General features: G+C 46.3%; 1 protein-coding gene across 8 annotated transcripts in view; it reads right to left on the reverse strand.

Moving 5' to 3' along the window:
• PACS2 (phosphofurin acidic cluster sorting protein 2) overlaps window positions 1-19,049 on the reverse strand; it is a 77,930-nt gene that overhangs the window by 27,730 nt on the left and 31,151 nt on the right. For 2 of the 8 annotated variants that reach the window (XM_039555815.1, XM_039555810.1), the window contains exons 4-16: window positions 15,502-15,627; window positions 13,334-13,496; window positions 12,220-12,293; window positions 11,399-11,455; window positions 9,075-9,134; window positions 7,675-7,832; window positions 5,834-5,924; window positions 5,074-5,148; window positions 4,222-4,343; window positions 3,595-3,727; window positions 2,826-2,930; window positions 1,230-1,336; window positions 377-531 (exon numbers count right to left, since the gene is read on the reverse strand). In XM_039555815.1, coding sequence (XP_039411749.1) covers window positions 377-531; window positions 1,230-1,336; window positions 2,826-2,930; window positions 3,595-3,727; window positions 4,222-4,343; window positions 5,074-5,148; window positions 5,834-5,924; window positions 7,675-7,832; window positions 9,075-9,134; window positions 11,399-11,455; window positions 12,220-12,293; window positions 13,334-13,496; window positions 15,502-15,627 — 1,426 coding nt within the window. Of the gene's footprint in view, window positions 1-376; window positions 532-1,229; window positions 1,337-2,825; window positions 2,931-3,594; window positions 3,728-4,221; window positions 4,344-5,073; window positions 5,152-5,833; window positions 5,925-7,674; window positions 7,833-9,074; window positions 9,135-11,374; window positions 11,456-12,219; window positions 12,294-13,333; window positions 13,497-15,501; window positions 15,628-19,049 lie in introns of all 8 variants that reach the window. The other 6 variants (XM_039555813.1, XM_039555808.1, XM_039555812.1 and 3 more) reach the window with 4 other exon arrangements.

Consider the following 19,049-nt stretch of genomic DNA (forward strand, 5'->3'; position numbering starts at 1 on the left):
TCTATGAACATTTTCTGAGTCAAGCCCAGGGAGGCCAGAACAGTTACTGCTTTGGGAAACACAGTTCCCACTGAATTTAACATTTCAGCCAGAGAAAGGGCGTCTAGAACAACATTCTGTGCATAAGAGTCTCCCTGTATGGGAAGGAAGTACTTAAACCCCTTGCTTCAAATAGGCGGCTTACAAGCAGACTTTGGCATCAGCAACTTACAGATGAAATTCAATCACGCAAGAGCAGCAACACCAGCACTACACAATAGTACAACATTTTGCCTCATTTAACCTACAGCCAAAGCTCCAGAAAGGCTTCTCCTGAAGGAACACAGCAGATTTCACCCATTCACCTTTCCATGAAGAAACACCATTCCTTATTTACCTAGAGGGATGATCAGAAATCTCATGTAGCCGAGCCAGTCGGGGGTTTTGTGAGACAGCTGCTCTACAAAGAGCCTCAACACAGCACTGAGGTAATTCTGGGCTCCTGCCACTGCAATTTTAATTGGGTTTGGAGGCTGCGAATTGCAGTTACAGCTAGACAGAAAAAGAGGAAACATATTTTTAATTGTGTTTTCAACCACATATTTCAGAACAAGCAGCAAAGAAAAACCCAACCTGGTTAATAATAATTACAGCAGAAGAGAGTTCGTTCAATACACAAGGCAATATTGCAATGATTCTCAGCAGCTTAAAACATTATTAATAAAATACAACATTCTTCAGTAATTTCTTAATTGGTCTCCTTGCTCCTTCTTTTGCACATTTTGATATTCTAAAGGGCTGGGATCAACTATCTAGGTTAGGATGTACCTACTAACTGCTGTGTCAGAGAACACACTCAGGTACCCACAGCCCTCAGCAGGTAAGCAGGGAGAGCCTTCAGGAACCAAGGAATTAATCTGGGAATTACTTGGAAGGGAGAGCAAGAACTATTTAAAACCCACTTATTTGTTTTGCATGCTTTACTGCTGCATTCATCTGACCTACGAGGCAGCCTCCAAAGCACAGTCTTTTATATTCACTGGTGTTGGTGACTTGTGTCCCCCCACACGAGGCAGAACAGCAGCACCATGCAGGGGTGGTGAGTGCTGAAGAGCCAAGCAATTCTGACTTCAGGAGAGCAGACAGGAAAGGTTTCATGCAGTAGTTGAGAAATAAACTCCCTGAGTCCTGGGGCACAGGAATTGAGAGGCTTTTAGGGCTGAGACAACACAAGCAAGATGAGAACTTACTATCTCTGTATCCTGGAGACAATTGTGCTGAAAGCTGCCTGAATATCAGCAGAGGAACATGTGCAGACCACTGGCAAGGTGTGCTTTTGCAAGACATCTGAAAGGTACTGAGGAGAGAACAGAACATTTTATAGTCCTTTGTTTGGTACAGTTTGTCACTAGAAGAAAATGTGCCTCCCCCAACCTCCTGGGTATTCTCATATCCGTTCTTGGGCACTCTGCCTGTGTCTGATTTGCAGGTGATATGGCTATTTCACAAATGCCTCCTCCTTGCACAGCAGCCAAAGGGAAGTCCTCCTTCTAGAAAAATGGCAACATCTTTTTGATAGACATAACACCATAACCCAAACACGGCAATGACAACTCTGGAATAGCACAGTTTTTACAGCCACAGAGGGCAGGGCAGCAGCAGCAGCCCATTCACCTCACAGACAGCACTGGGAAAGAGCAGACACTGTCTGCCTGCCTGCTTCTGGAACTGCAGTTGCATCTCTCTGATTCCAAATGGACTTACACAAATGCAGTGTTCTGTCCACCCCTGAACACTGAAAAAAGGGAAGGGTGCTACCACACTCATGTTCCTCATGAGGGACTGTTTCCCCTCCATGCAGCTAATGGGGAACACACAACTCGGGTACACATAATTATGGCATTCAGTAATTATCTCATACTCTCAATTTCTGCACTACTAATCTATACACCCTGGTCCACATCCTTCATGCCCTCTGATACTGCAGGCACAAGCTCCTAGAACCACTGGAAGATGATCTACATCTTCTGTCCATCTCTAGAAGGCATTTCTCTGTCTTCCAAGTATAGAGAAAGTGGAACCAGTAGCTCAGTTGGTATTTTTGCTCTCTCACAAATTGAGACCCTAGCTCTTCCAGAAGCAGAAAGCCAAACCAGACAATGTAACTCCACAAGCCTGGCACAAGTTCTCCAGGCAACAGCCACCCAGCACATATTCATTGGTCCTCTTCCATACATATTTTATTGCTTTCTCAGAGTAAGGTTCCAAAAGGAGCAAAATTTGTTCCAAACCCATAACAAACTGCTCCATGTTGCCAGCAAAAGAAAGTATTGCTCAGGGTTCTTCTTAAAACAACTATCACTCATGAAGGATGGGGTGATTCCTGCAGTCAGCAATCACAAGCACATGTACATGGCTACAGAGCTGACCCGGAATATTTTCTCCTGTTCACCACCTATGCTCAGAAATCTCAGCCTAAACCACCACAAGGTCAGACCTCCCTGCTTCCTTTGTCCCAGTCTACCACAGTTTAGGAGGCTTTTGAGTGCAAGGATTTAGCTATTCCCAGTGTGCTGCTAACCAGAAGGAATGGCATTGCTTGAAGGAGAAAACACCTCTGTGGAAAGACTCAGGTGGCGAAGCTCTATAAGATCCCAGCATCTCCTGGCCAGATGAAATCCAACTTGTGGGCACTGAACACTCAGTATGCTGCGAGCCCCCATGCACCACCATCGCTCTTCCAAGCGGCGGAACCTACTTGGTTGGTGCAGAGCTCAAGGCCTGTCCATTCCTGAGGAGGAACAGCACAGGAGAACTGTGCTCCAGGTAATGTCTCCTGCCTTTACCTGGCCTTGCCAGTCAGATGTATTGACAAGAATGATGTTTTCTGGCAGCTGGTCGTCAGAAACCAGGATGTGATTTAGTTGATCATACACTGTTTTCCGGGGGATCTGGAAATAAAGACACAGAAAAGAGAACAGTAAGAGGTGTCAGCTCTAACCACCAAGCCACCAGCTCCTGCTCTTGCAATCGATGAGGCGGCTGTGCATGCTGGCCAATCATCCCATCAGCAAAGGCACACTGGGCTGCGGGGACTGACACTGCAGCTTCTTCAATATTAGCCACCCTGGATTTGTTGGCCATTACCCTTTCTGCCATGCACTTTTACTTACATCACTTTATACCAACTAACAGTAGCCCAAGAATCTGAGATTCATAAAAGCCAGGAACAATCTCCTTTGAGGAGGGAAATAAATGAGTCCCACAGCTAACAAAAGCATGGCACATATGCTGTGCCCAAGTCAGTCCCTAGCAATCTGCCTTATTTCAAAGGAGTAATTCCTCAACACATCCCTATTCATTTCTCATTCTAACAATCTGTTCCAGTGTTTTCAGTTTACGGCTGGCTGACAAAGCTACAAGCTGGCAAACCCCAGCAGACTGGATGGAAGATACAATTTTAGCCAAGACATAAATTCCCTCCTTCCTGAAGCTGCGGGGCCCAGTTCCTTCCCAGCAGGGACAGAGCTCGAACCAGAAGGAAAAGGACCACAGGAGACAGTGGAGAAGAGGAAAAGCTCTGAGTGGCTGGAGAGACAGCAATGCTATTCACACCTGTAAGTGGTGCCGGGTGTCTGGAGAGCGCTCATTGTCCAGGCTGTTCGCTCTCTCATTCTGTGGCCTCACTGGCTGCCTCTCCTTCAGGGATGTGCTTCTTCCCCGGCGCCCCGTCTGCTTCCCTTCAGACCTGATGGAGAGATGTGCTTACATTTCCAGAGCTGGCACAAATCTGAGTGAGATACAGCCCCCAAATCCCAATCACCCAGTCTGGCAAACTCAGTAATATCAGCAGAAGCACTGGGGAATTCTGCACGCAGATCTGAGCTAGCCTGAGACCTGCTGATGCTGCTTCTGACAGTGCACAGCGCACAGTTCAGCACATTCCCAGGAGTCCCAGGATGACTTCCACAGCCTATGCTAACACCCACACCACCTCTCTGCTACTGCTACACCAGCATAATAAGATCCAGCCAGGCAAACTGCAGTCACACACCCCAAAGCAGCACAGAGTACCTCTGAGTGTTCATTTATCAAGTGCTCGAGACCCATCACTTAAGTGCCCAAACATGAGGAGGGTGTCCTTGCAGTTTAGTGCCTTAAGGCCATCCTGACCAAATCCTAGCATGCTGTCCGTGACTTCCTGAGCAGCTCTGCAGCAGGCACAGCGCTGTCCCCCTGTACCTGGTGGATGGGATGATGAGGGACTCTGTCTTTGTGATCTTCCCACTGGGTGGGAGCTTCTCCACAAACACATCTGGAGTGGGGAGTTCAGCGTCCTGGACTTCAGCTTGCTGGTTAGACTCCTGCAAAAACACAGGGAACAGAGTCACCAGGAACAAACCCTCCCCTCTGTCTCACCTTGGGAGCTTAGCTCCATCTGGGGCACATTGAGCCTGCCTCTTCCAGACATGCTCCTCACTGCCAAAAGGGAGAAGCCAATAGTGGCTATCTGGGGCTCCCAGTTGCCAGCTCTGCCTCACAAGGGAGCTGCAGGTAGGAAAGGTGTTCAGATATGCTGTTTGGAACAGGGACTCTCACAGCTCAAAGCCAGGGACATGCCTCCTCACGCAATGCAGATTAATTCAGCTTACCCAAACGAACCAGCTAAGAGAGAAAGACATGAGAGAAGTGTTACACACCCCATGTTCCCAGCAGAGCAACTTGAGCTTTGGGATTTTTCCCTCAGGACCAGCTTGATTTCTGCCAATTCAGCTTAAAGTAATACTTCTGTCTGATGAAACAGCCTGGAGCATCCTTTACATGCTCAGTAGCAAGCTTTGGGCCAGCCTTCCTCAGGCTGTTTGAACAGAAGGTCAAATAGAGCATTTCACCTGCAAAATGCTGAAAGACAAGAACCTCCAAACTAAGATGAGAAGGAAAACGCAGTGTTATCTTCACTGCAGCTGCAGTTACCCATGGAAGTTGTGTTGCTTGTGCAGCTATATGGACAGACAGACACATGCCACAGAATGCAGCCCACAGCTGACACACAAACTGACAGGAGGGAAGTCAATAAGTGCATTTTCAACTTACATAAGGGACAGTGTCAGAAACACTGTCGCCTGCATGTTTGGTTCCAAGACTCTTTGTCTTTTCAGGCACTTCTACCTGCTTGAGAGAAGAAAAATCCTCAGGAGGTTTAGCACCAAGCACAGTTTCCAGCCACACTCTCTGGGTCAGGCTGTTCAGAAGAGATGCTTCTCCATTTAAACATCACATAGCTCTGCAGGATGGCCAGCAGTGCTTCCTGGTCACACCAGGACTGCACACATTAGTGTGGGATGTGGCCAAGCTGATGCACAACACACAGTAGAGGCAATGAAGTGCCCTGAGATGGGACTGACACTTTATGCCCCTCCACGAGGGAATGGAAAAGCAGTTGAGCTGCCCCTGACCATTCACTATCAGCCACCAGGAAAAGTATCCCAACAACAGTAAAGAAAAGCTTCCTCCACAGACTGCTAAGAAGACCCTAAAACTCCCAGGCAACACCTCCCATCCTGGCAGTCATTTCAGGCACATGGGAATCTGAAGCTATTCGTACCATCAGCAAGTATTCAATACATAACCCAAAGATGCACCCTTGAGTTAATACAATATTTACTTTAAAAAGAAAACAAAACAAAAACCCCCAAACCCCCCAAAAAACAAACGTGTTTTCTTAGCAGAAAATTTGTATCTCTGCATCCAAGTCTTTGGAGGGAGTCAGAGAGGGTGCTATAATTTACACATGCAAACAGAGACAGTGCAGGTCTGTTACGTGCAGATAGGTAACACCTGAAATGTGACTTACAGGACTCGGTGGCTCTCTCTGGCTCCTGATGCTGTGGATGCTACCAATTTCTGTCTGAGAGCTGGAGTGTGACAGTCCTTCAAAGTAAGGTCTGAATAAGAAAAGTAAAACCCATTTCTTACTATCAAAAACACTGACAGGGCAAGTCCACCACATTCATAGCAAAGCAACACGACAGTTTCCAGAGGATCTTACTGGTCCCCAATGGTTCCAGTAAAACAGGCTACTTTTGAAAGGAGAGGAAGGTGTCCAGGACAGTAAGAGAAGCCAAAAAGCCCAGGGATCCCTGGATCTCGCTCTTGACTGACATACAGCAAGTAGAATTACTGCTTCCCCCCACACCCCAACACTCTGCTCCTGGGTAAGTGATGCTTGGTGCTAATATGCATTTTATTTGCAGGTTGCATCTGGATTTGGCTGCCAGCCCTAGGCTCCAATTACACATTTGTTCAATAAGGTAAAGTAGCACACACAATCAGATTGTGCTTCTACTCAAAAGGCAGCTCATCACATCAGGCTACAAGACTCAATTATAATGTAAGGCACTGATTTTTTGTTGTTGCAGGAAGAACCTGCCTATGAGCCATCAGCATTTATCACATCCTCTTCAAGATATGCACACAAGAACTGCACACAGGAAACTACAGAGTGTCTCCCCAGGACCAGACACATTAAGTTCTTACTCCAGCATTACTCCAGCAATCACATATCCCAGAACAGTTAGCTCCTCAGCTCCAGGGAACAGGATATGAACTTTCAGTGTGCAAAGTAAAGCATTTTGGCTTGTTTCAAAGCAGCTGCTTACCACAAAACATCGCTTTTCAAATCCCTTCAAGGTAGGGCCTACCAACTGCTTGATATCTTGGGTTAAGCACCAAACACCTTTACAAGCCACCAGCCCTATCATTTACCAACACTGCCCCAGTCTATCCTTGACATCTTCTTGCTCACTGATACAGAACAGGTCATTCCAGACTCAGAATCTGTTCTTAGCCCAATAAGGTAATGCGACATTAATGAGGATATTATGACACCTGGTAATTAGCAGATTTAGCAGATGCTGTACTGACCAACTGCAGTGGTCAGTGCCATAACTCTGTTTCAGAGCCATCAAGCACTGAGGGCCTGAGGATGCAACCACACACCAGTCAGAAGGATGAGTGCAGCTCAGTCTCATGTTCTCAGTCTTTATTGGGCAGAGATGTGACACAGCTCTGTTAGCTCAGGGCTCTGCATCTGCTCAAGACCCCAAGCCAGCAACCCCCAGCTCAGCTCCACAGTGCTGGGACTGACCCACACATCACTGCCCACACGAGCCCTTTAAAAACAGGCTTGAGCATATCAGCATGTGCTGTAGTCAATGCCTTTGGGCCCTGAGGAATTCATTTGTTTCCTGCAGCTCTGCTTCCTTAATCCCTGCAAAGACTCTCTTTCCACACAGGGTATTATTACAAGAAAGGTCTTTCCAGAAAGACAATGTGCCTTATTCGTCCCCTCCTCTACTTCTGCCTTCGCGTACATTACCTTCCTGTTTTTACTACCTCTTCAAAACACTGTGTACAGCTCAATTCTCTGCCTGCCTGCCACCAACTCCTTCCCCTGTGCTCAGGTGGCAGGGCAGCAGAACATCTGCAAAGGGAACAAGGAAGAACTGAGACTGAAGGGAAGTTAGACTCCACACACACAGCCTCTAGATCACAAACTGTCATTCCCATTCTAACACCACCATGTCAGGGGAAAAAACAGAGGGGAAAAAACAGCATGGAAGGGTGGGAACGACACCAACATCTGGCACTGTACACAGTCTCTCTCTGGCCCAGCATAAGCTGCCTCACACTTACTTTAACTTTGGCTTTGGAGTGCTCAAGACACTGTCATCATCCTCCATTTCTGGCCCACTGTCACTGGGATTCTCTATATCCAGCGTGTCATATAGAAGGTCCAAATCCTCCTCCACCTCTGGAACATGCTCTGCTGGGTCCTGCTCTGAATCCAGAACCTACTCAGGACAAAAACAGGTATCACCAACCCTCCTAGGAGCCAGACTGAGGAGCCTCCTAGGAATGCAGTACACCAGTCCAGGGAGGAAGATTCTATTCCTGGAGCTAGGATACTGTGTCCAACAGGAGCATTAAGTACATGAGAAATGCTTGTCTTGGATCAAGCTTGTCAGTGCCTGGTTAAGCAGGAGTTACATATTGGAACAGGCATCCATGAGCATGCCATTTAACCATTGGTTATGTTCATTATTCAACCCTATTCTATAAACAAAGCTTTAAAAAGGCTCCAAAGGAGTCCCAGTTTCCTTAGAACCAGTACAAAATTCCAGTATTCCCAACAATGTAACCTGTCTTGGGTTTTACTGAACAGCTGCCCGGACACCTCGTGATTTGATACCCAAAATGTCCACAGGAGGCGCCTGAAACCTGGACGAGGACCCACCGCCACCGACAGGGCAAAGAGAACACACATACTTCACACTGAACTTGCACGGGTTGTTTCACATATAGCCCGGAGCAAGCAGGGGCTGTGCCCAGGCCAGAGCTTGCTTTTTGGGTGGCAGCTCCAGAAAAGCAGCAGCTCGGCTGTCTGAGCCCTCAGCTGTGGGTGCTGACTCTGCCAAGCTAACTTGGGCAGAACAGCAAAGCTAACAGGACTCTTTGGAAGAGATAGGAAGCACGAGGAGTTACTCACTCTTACCCACAAGCACAGAGCCATGCAGCCAAACGAGAAGTTAACTGGTTTTGTATTATATACTTAATGTTACACCGGTTTCTTGGGTTTTGGATCTGTTTCATCCTTTTCAGCTCTGATCAAGCAGCTGACTTGTGGATCTGAGCTCCCTATCCAAGTTTTTCATGTCTTTCCTGCTTGTTCTAGTAAGGTGATCAAACAGGCTGGGATTTAACTTCGCAAGCAATATACACCATTTGGACTATTTGCCTTTGAACGGCTCAAAGATCATTTCAAAGCATTCTGCAAAACTAATGGGTATGCACATGGCTGCCAAAATCTGCTTTTGATAAAACTTCATCTAGAAAATGTTTGCTGACATTTAGAAATTGGCCCTCAAGCCTCCCTGCAAGGCCAGGGTGTAAGGAAAGGTCACATCCACTGTGGACTTGAAAACAAAATGAAGGGAACAAAAGGAAACAGGAGAGTGTTCCTGAAGACTAAAGCAAGATGCACCAAGCAGAGGGCAGCACACAAGACAGGAAGGTTTGCAGAATGAATTACTCACCTCATCAGACACTTTAAACCTCTTCAGCAGTGCCACAACCTTCTGTTTGAAGTTTTGTTGCTGCAAGTTAAAGACACTTTTACATAAGTAAAGCATTAAGTGAGCTGTTTTCTCCCAGTCTTCGAGAAGCCCAGACACATCTGACACTGGTGGCTACACTGCTGTTTCAAATCAAACACCACCCGGCACCACAGACCACCTCTCTGCTGTTCTTACACTGAAATCAGCTTTTCCACACCTATGATAATTTCATTCCTGCATTACCACAAACTGATAGGTCCCACTCCAACAAGCACTATAAATCTGAAAGATGGCACACTGCTTTTGGTTGGATAACAAATTTTATCTGCCATATCACCTCCTGTACCTTTTTGATACGTTTCTGGAAAACACCTGACAATCACCTTTTCTGACTCTTAACAAGGATGAGCCAACAGAGACAACTATCCACTGACCCACAGAACAAATACAATTTCTACCACCAAAGCATGGGAGGTTTTTTTGCAGGAGCTTGCATGGCAGGTTCATTTATTTCACTAGCAGCACTGGAGAAAGAGAAGTTGTGGCGCTTATCCATAGCACTTTCCCCATCATGCAAATGTTTCCTGAGCCATACTCCCAGATCCTGGACACAGTGGGAACCAAGTCCAAAACAACACAAGGTAAACTGCTGCACTTCCTTTGTGTTTGCTTACCCCCAAGAGCTCCCCCTCTTGCAGGATCAAACAGCTGAGGTTTGCCAGGAGCTGCCCAGCCCTTCTCTGCTGGTCACTGACAAAACTGATATGCACACTCTCGAGAAGACAAGAAGGGCCCAGGTCTTAGTGCTGGTACAGAGCATTTGAGGTGGCATCCTTGTGTCAGGAGGAAAGGGAGAAGGAAATGGCTGGTACCAGGCCACTCTTAGGCGAAGAAAGTTGCTCATTTGCTGACTCTCCTGTATCTCACGTGCTCTTGCAAGCCCAAATGCCTACTCCTAACTCTGGCCTCAGACACTTCACACAGATCCCAAACTGCACCCTTTATCTCTGAATTCATATGCTGCAGCTGCAGCCACCTTCTAGACAGCTGAAGTTTAGGTGAAATAAATCCACCACACTCTCCCAAGACAGCTCTGTTTCTGTCCCCAGTGCATCCCTGAGGCTGAGATGCTCTCACAATAGTGACAGTTCTCTGGCTCAGGGTGTCAAGCAAAACCATCCATCACAACACCTTGGACCAGCTCAGCAGCCCACGGAGAGGGGACACTCAGCATGCAGTAGCTAAGGTGACATGGCAAGAGCTGTTTGCTGGCCTGAGCGGTTTCACAGAGAGAAGATCGGGTTTGGAGCTGGGCTGATGTTAACTTAACTGGCATCACCAAACCCAGTTTTGCACCAGCTGGAGATTCAGCATCAGTTCAGAGGTCAGGGCTAGAAAGACATTCCTATTATGAGTTCCTTGCTTAATAACTAAGTGGTGGATTTTGTCCTGACTGGTCACTGACACTTCAAAACAATATGGACACCAAGGATATGAACCAGCACACTCCTGGTCTCATAGAAAGGATTTTTATAGTGACAGATTCAGGACAAAATAGGGTTTATTTCAGACCTCATCAAAACATGGATTTCAGAAACAGCCTTAGAAGTGGTAAAAGGATGTCCAACTTTTTCCTAAAACCGAAACCAAACCTAGCCCATCCTTGGTGATTCTGAGTTATTGTCATCATGGACATGCATAAACACTTGTGAAAGCAGAAAGCTGAATCATTGTGTGGTCAAGCACGAGTCCCTGCTCCACACAAGTGCAGCTTTGCAGGCACACTCATGCTTGTGAGAGGGTGGATAGCCACATGCATCTTTCTAAGTGTATATATATATATATAATATCCAGGTACTTCTTTTGCCTCAGCACCACATGCACCACCTGAAATTTCTCTACCAAGCTCCAACCCCTGGCTAAGCCATTTCATTTTGAGAACTTCCTGCTGGCCTCTCCCACGCAGAGCACAAATAGGAGAGCTTTCCTTCACTTAGAGCTTCTTTCAGGACTTACATGAGCACGGATCCTGCAATGGCTTCTTCATGGGAGTGGAATTTCATACACTTGCATGATTTTTGGAGGTCCTTAACCTTGCACACACCTTGGATGGTCCTGGTCCCTGAACTGGCTGCTTTTTCTAGCTCTTCACATGCTGTGACCATGCCCTCAAGCTCCATGCTGGGCCAGCATGTCTGGTGCTGCTGCTCCCACAAGCCACATGCACTGCACATCCTGGCCAAACCCCATCAGTGTTAGTAGAACTAATTTCCACCGACCCTGGTTATGGACGTCGTTCTTACTATCGATCTCCGCTGCTTCTTGGGCTTCCCCAGCTCGTACTCATCATCATCCAAATCCTGAACAGAAAGAGGATTCCTGTGTTACCTTCACGATTCTGTGACACATGAGCATTTAAGTGCTAAAAATGTTCCTTCTGTGAAGATGAACCTGCTGCTCTGTCTTCCAGACATCCAGCATTTGCCTTAATTGCAGTTATGATGGCAGAGGGAAAAGGAAGTGAAACAGGTCTGCAGGGACAGGAAAAAGAGCTTGGAGAAGTAAAACAGCCCTAGTTCTACATTCAAGGAAGAAGGACAGTCACAGCCCCGCATTTTGGCGGGTCCCTCTCTCAGTACCCTCTGACAGGTGAAAGGCACATGATGCCAGAGTCTGAAAGCAAATTAAGACCCAAACTCAAAAGCATCTCACATCTAGTCAGGGGATTCTCCATAAGGACCAGTTTTGCAAAAGGTATTAAAGACTAAAGACTGCCTCAGACCCCACTGGGCCTTTAGTTACAGCTGGGGATCCAGTTGGGCTCTTTGAATCCAATGAGCACTACAGAAGCAACCAAATGATCCCCTGACCATTAAGCAGAGAAGCACAAGGATGCCAATGTTTTTTCAGGGAGCTCAAGTCCAAACATGTGAACAGATAAATCACAGCATGGTAGAAGAAATGAGTTACTGTGCAGGCCTTCTCCACTGCAGCTGAACACTTGGTAACAGTCTCGCACTGGCGTGGTTTAGATACAGAAATAGACTTTTAGTTTCAAGCACGAGCCGGGAGTGCACATGCTCCACTGAGCCCTCACAGGGAGAAGCCATGCCCTAAACAGTACCTGGCCCTGTACGGCATCATCACTGGCCTCCTGCTCAGAAGAGAAGCTCTCGTACTCTTCCTCGGAATAGTTGTCTGAAAGGGAAGGAAAGAGGGGAGAGATCCTGTGAAACTCTTTTAAGGTGAGGGCATGGTCTCATCTCAGGAGCAGAAAAGGCCAACTAAGTCACAAATCAAAAAAGGAGGCACACAAGGAGAAGATAAACTAGCAGGCATCTCTCTGTGCTAGAAACAGTGAAATGGGAACTGTCTCGAGGAAAGGAATATGGAGAAACACACCCAGTAAGAAGGAAGGATCAGGACACAGTAAAGGCTCCTCCTCCTTTTACCCTAGAAAGAACCACCTGGTAGACAGCAGCAAGCAAAGAGGTTTCTCCACATGGGAAATTACTTCTGCCCCTAACATGGGCATAACTGACTTAAAGGGGCAAGTAAAACATGACAGAGTCTAAAACCTTTATGGAAATGACACTTCAGGTGAGCTGCCTGGCCCCAGGCAACAACACACAAACACCTACATGCACTCCTTCAGCAGGTCACTCTTGCAGCAGCAAGCAGAGGGCTGGTACCACATAAAAACATCATCACAACTATAAACCCAGTGACTTCCCTATACAGTGCACAACATCATGGATTTACACTCACTAAGCCAGGCCATCATCCACAGCAAAACATGTTGCAGGTTTGCAGGTCTTATCTAAAATTAATCAAACTTACTGTACAATAGTCAAAGGAAAAAGAAGATGGAAGAGTAGCTTAAATGTAAATCTCCTGAATACAAGACTGGTAGCCAGGTGAGAAGCTACAGGTTCTCACCACATCCACCAGTAATGCTGGGAGAGCACTGGTGAGAACACAGCCAACCCTTGCTGGATGGCTCAGGTGTGGTGTGGCATGCAGGAGAAGCTTTGATAATTCAATCCCCCACTCCTGTCACAGCTTACACAGCAACACATTTGCAAAGTTGAGTTTTCTTTGCATTGATCAGTTACAGACACAGCAACTTGTGCAAACCAGTGCTCATTTGTCCCAGGAAGCATCCAAGCCCAGGAGGGGTTTAACTCCAGCTAGTTCAGGAAAACACTGGTCCTCAGAGAATGTGGTTGGACTCTTACCTGTAGACTTGATTTTCTGGCTGGCCTGCATAGTGCTGTCCTCATGGTCGATTGGCTGACTTGATAAAGAGAAGATCCAGATTTCTGCAACCTTCAATGGAGCCTCTTTGATGTTGCTGAAAAGGCTCAGAACCTGCCCACCTTCTGTAGGGTGCTGCATGACCTGGGACAGAAATTAAGCAGTACAAATCTGCATTTAAATGTCATTTGCATACTACAAGAGTTATTTATGTTAATAGAGTTACTCTAGATTTCCAAGACCTTGTAACCACAGGAACCACTTGCAGGCAATACACAAGGCTAGTTGAGATTTTATCTGACTCCTAATGAAAGTGATGGAAGGAAAGAAAAAAGCATTCTGAGTTGATTAGCTCATCCTTGAAGCAGAGTACTTGACTACCTCGTTACTACGTATTTGCTTCCCCAGTACAGTACTGATTTGAATTATCAAGTTACCCACCTTCTGAACACCTAATTAAGGAACTTTGTTTGTCTTAAGGTTTTGAGCTGGTAAAAGCAAAAATTCTTGGTGAGATACAGATGTAAAGTGTTTCCTAAGGCAAAATATCCCTGCTCCAGAGAGCATGGAAAACACATGAATCTCAGAATGAACTGGCCACCACCCTGACGTAATGAAGCAGCAGGTCATGAAAAACAAGTCAATGGTGGAGGCAGAGGGGCATCTTGGTGCAGGTTTCTCCTTCCTTTGCCACTCACAGCTCACAGGTTTCTCCCCAGAATGTAAGTCTTGTGTTCTTCTCCTGACCCACCAGAGTGAGCAAGCACATCCCCACACCTGCACATCAGCTTCCCAACACACACCAGGCTGCTTTGTCAGCTCCTCACACGGACCTAACCAGACCTGAGCTGATGAGGAACATATGTCCTCTGCTCTGAAACTGCCCACTCTCAACTCCAATTCACTGCTTTGTTTCAACAGCTAAGAGAACTTTTAAAGTTTTTTTAAAGAAATGAGTCAGTGCAGTTTAGGGGTCATCTTCCTATAAACTCCAAACAGGAAGGGGGGCTTGTAAAATCTGTTTTCCTGAAGACTGCAATTTCATAAATATTCCAGATGAGCTGGAGAGCAATTATTCCCTAACATGGTGAACCTTTGAACATTTTTGACCTTCTAACCCCCAGTCAGCTGACATTACAAACAGACATAAGAAAAACCACATGTAGCAGCAGCAAATGCCCAACACTTAGAAGTTCACTGATGACTCTAATTAATGGGCCCTCATGTTTTCTGCCTTACAGCACTATTTACTTTTTAGTTCTCCAGCAAATCAAACAGTACAGGAAAAATGTTAGCTGCAACACCACACATTTGGCCAATTCAAATAAGGAGTTCACCTTTCACTGCAAGACTGAGAGAAGCTGAACTCACAAGAGAAGTAGTCTTTAGAGTGAATTATTTAATGTAACTCACCACAGCATAACACAAGCTTATTTTGGATGAAAGTCGGTTGTTGACAGAATGCAGTCTGATGAAAAATACTGGTGTTAAACTGAACTTGCTACTGCTAAGCCCATTTCTAAACACTCAGAAACTGAAACAGCAGAGGTTAAACAGGGCATGAAATAACAAAGCATGGACCTATGCCATTCAGAAAGCCTTAGTGAATAATTTAACCATACTTGACTCCAGCATTAATTTTATCATTTACTTCTCATGAATAGAGCTCCACCTAAATTACCAACAGCCATGAAATAACAATGACAAAGTGTTTTTCAAGCAAAATGAGAGGAATTACTTAATCCTGAACTCTTATACTGTGACACTGAGAAGCACAGCAAACCTTGCTTTAACATTACCATTTCTCAGTGTTGGAAGGCTTGCCCAAGTGACTCTGTCTTGTTCTGCACTTTTGATCTGGACCCCCTAAGTCTAATAAAGCCACAAAACAATAACAAAACCCTCAAAAGGTCATAAGCTATCCTTGTGAAAGCTTTAGCTATTAAGATATGAGGCAGAAAACGCTCAGTATTATTACTCAGTAATAAAATCTGGTTAAAATATTGCCCTGTGAATATTGATTACAGCTATTAAAACAGCTATTTGAAATCCTGCCAGGTACTTCTCAATGAGGAAAGTGACAACAATGGGTTTGAAGAGAAGAGAGAATGTCCACGTGTGTAAACAGACCATGTGAAGAGCAGCTCACCTCAGCCATGTTGATACACCCCACAGCCAGGGTCTTGTAGCCTAAAATGGTTCGGTTCTTGTACCGCTTCCGCCGCTGCAGCATGATCTGAAGCTTGTTGCCTTCTCTCTTCAAGAAGTGAGGGTACTGAGGTGGGAAACACAATGGAAAAGTTTGTTTTGTTTCTTGACAGTATCTCCCAAGCTTCACAGATAACCTCCATTCCTAAGGAATAACCCCAGGGCTTTTCTAATCGCCGACAGCTCACTCACACTCAGTGGGCAATCATTATCCCGAGCAAGACTTTAGCTCTGCCCAAACCGCTCAGACAACCACTCCAAAAACACAATCCAGGCACACAGAGGAGCTGTTCAGTTTGGGAAGGGCTGGTTCCAGGGAGATGAGCAGCCTCCAGGAGACACTTTCCCCAACAGCTGAACAGAGGTTGCCCAGAAGTGGAGCCTGAGGTGCTACCCAGGGGCATGGGCTGCCCTGCACAAACAGTGGGCAGTGGCAGGGACAGCCACAGACCCTCACGCTCTTGGCAGGACACTGCCTTCCCTCCAGCACAAGGACACTTCTCAAGTGGTTGTATTTTAAGTAATTGAGTCAAGAAAAAAACGTGTCCTACTGCCAGGTTATGTTGCAAAGACATAAATCCTCCCCAGATATGTTCCATACAAGAAAATACATTTGTTTATACACCTCCCCCAAAAAGTCCCCAGGAATAGAAAGCTGTCAAGTCCAGCAGAGACTAGTAGGGAAAGAGCAGAGTTAACCATAACCATAACCATGAGGGAGAAGCTGTGCAAAGGAAGAAAAGTCTTCAGGAAAAGATAAAGCAGCAACCTGAGCAGTCTCATCCCCAGAAGAGAGGAGACTGGGACACATGCTCCAAATATACAACATACATAGTACTCAATAACCAGCAGACAGGAGAACCCAGTTGCTGGGATCTCAAAAAGGACATTGCCAAGTGAAGGATGCTTCTCTTGCAGGGAAGAACTACTTTGTTTTTTCCTCGGTACATTATGAAAATTAACTTCCTGCCCATCAAAACACTTGATAAATTCAAATACCAAACACCATCAGAAATCCCTGAGATATTAATTTGTAGTCCAGAGCAAGCCTGACTGCTCTGCAGGGAGCTGGGAGCAGCGGCCACACAAACAAGAAGAATACTAATTAGCTGATTGCTCTGCAAGGGCAAGATCTACTGCTCATTGCCCAAGGAAGAGGCGTTGCAGAGGAGAGGAACAATAGTCCATGTAACTAAGAGGCAACCTCAAAACACACAGAGCCTGTGACTCTACAGATGTGCAACATCTCAAAACAAGGATGGAAGAAAGTTATTAGAGAGAAGGGGTAGGTGGGGCTCAAAAAGCCAGAGGCACCTTTCACATTCAAATTTACCATATCCTTGCTTCTGGGGCCTGTCTGCATGTTGGAAGGGCAGCAGGGAAGAGGGACTCCTTGCTCTCAGTTCAGAGCATTTGAGCCACACCAAGGCTGCTTAAGTACAAACCTAGAACTGAAGTCCCAAGTCACACGTGGTCACAGGCCAGGTAAATTTGAATGTGTCCAATTTGCTGGGATTAAATTGAATAGCTCAAGTCCCTATTTGTACAAGTTTCTGGTTTCTCAGGTGTACTGCCTGGCCACCTCTGATGAGCATTCACAGAGGTTGTAAAAGAAAGGTATAGGGAGACTCAGGCCACTCAGCTCCTCCATTAAAAGCAAGGCCCTCCAGAAGAAAAGACCAGCTATTTGCATAGCACAGTCCAGCTTTTTTAACACCAGCCATGACTTACCAACTCTACAGAATTGCTTCAACACAAACTTTTCAGTAATTGTCAATCCATGACAGAGATTGGAGAGGAAAACAGTTTGGCTCAAAACATTTGAAAACTTTTAGAGGGAGAACCAAACACCTCAAGGCACCTCTGAGGAGTGAGAAAACACATACACCAGAACAGTGAGAGTCAGGGCAAGACTTTTTCTGAAGCCCCAATGATGTAATCTCTCCCATCTGGAAAGGTTTATTAGATTAAAGACAGGAATTAAGTGCAGAGCTCTTAATTAATGCCAGAGAGCTGCGATGTTGTGCTTGGAATATCTGGGGAATTGTGGGTCAGGAGAAGCAGACATTCCAGCAGTAAGGGTGATGGTAGCTCTCCTGCCAGAAAGGCTGCTGCTGGTCTAGCCCTAGCTAGAAGGTGAAGCAGGATTGGACACACACCACTAACTCCATTCGTACTCAGCTGTGTAACAGAGCAGCAGGAAACTCCTCCCTTCAGTTTGAGCAGCGGCCTGCCAGACACAAGGGGCTGCTCACTGTTACACCAGCCAGCACAACACCTCTGGCTCAGCTCTGCAAGGAAACACTCTGCACAAAGTACAAGAATGTCACCCAGGAGAAGGAGCTGAGCAGGCAATGACTGAAGGCACAAGGGGCTGGAAATCCAGGCAGGTAGCACAAAGCAAGGCATACGGTGTCAAGAGCTGACAGTGCAATATGGAGATACTGACTGCTGCAGGACAACAAAACCTCGTTCCGCGACATCCACGTGCTTTTACTTTGTGGCCCACCACCACTCTCAAAATATATCCCAGGCACTAAATTCAGATTGTACCTACAGTTGTTAGCTAGAAGTAGCTTTCAGCCACTGTCCAATTAAGTAGCAGTAAAAGTTGCCATAAAAACCCAGCTGTGCCATTTCAAGAATGCTTCCCAGGCCTTACTGCATCCAAGACCGCCAAACTTTCCTGCAGTCAGAGACCAGCAGCACATCTCTGCTTTAAGCTCACTCACCTCTGCTGAAGGCTTATTGTCACAAACACTCCTCTCCCCTGTTCTGGCTCAATTCCCAGCCCCGTCAGGGAAAACAGAGCTAAAGGTAGTGCTCTGCATCCTGCTGCAGCCTTGCTCTGAGCCCCAGAAAAAAAAACCAACCCACCATATTCCCAATTAATTCTAAAAAGATCTGCAGACTTGCTCCTTGCTGACACAGGACTGGCAGAGGGCAACCTGGCTCATCTTACAGCTTTGCTCCCAGCCGTGGGAAAGATGCAGCCACAGGATCCAGGTGTACATATTCCTGGCATGCAGCTTGGTTATTCCTGTTCACAAAAGAGGGGATGCAATGCTGCAGTTAACTCAGTCTGTGCGCTGCATCAGGACTGAAGCAAAAGCATCAGCCGTCTGCTTGGGCAGCTGCAGGGTTACCATCTGTCTGCAATGAAATCTTACCTGCTTCAGCTCTGCACAGGTCTGAGTAACAACCAGTCTCACATCATCACTTGAGCCTTTCTCCTTACCAGATCAAAGTCCTGAAGTCAAGATCTAACCAACAGCCACAAAACGAAGATAATCCAGGTAAGAATGCTTCTGAGTGTCTGTCTGGCTCTGCTCTATGCATGCAGGATCCTCTCTCTCACTTTCAGCAAGCCAGCCCTTATTTACCTTATTTCCCTGCTCAGGAAGTAGGACCAGGACAGCAGGCTTTGAAGAAAAGAGGAACCAAAAACTGCAGTTATTCCAATTCACAGCTATTCCCGTGACTCTGGAG

This window comes from Corvus cornix, chromosome 8 (assembly GCF_000738735.6).
Source record: "Corvus cornix cornix isolate S_Up_H32 chromosome 8, ASM73873v5, whole genome shotgun sequence".
Lineage (NCBI taxonomy): Eukaryota > Metazoa > Chordata > Aves > Passeriformes > Corvidae > Corvus > Corvus cornix.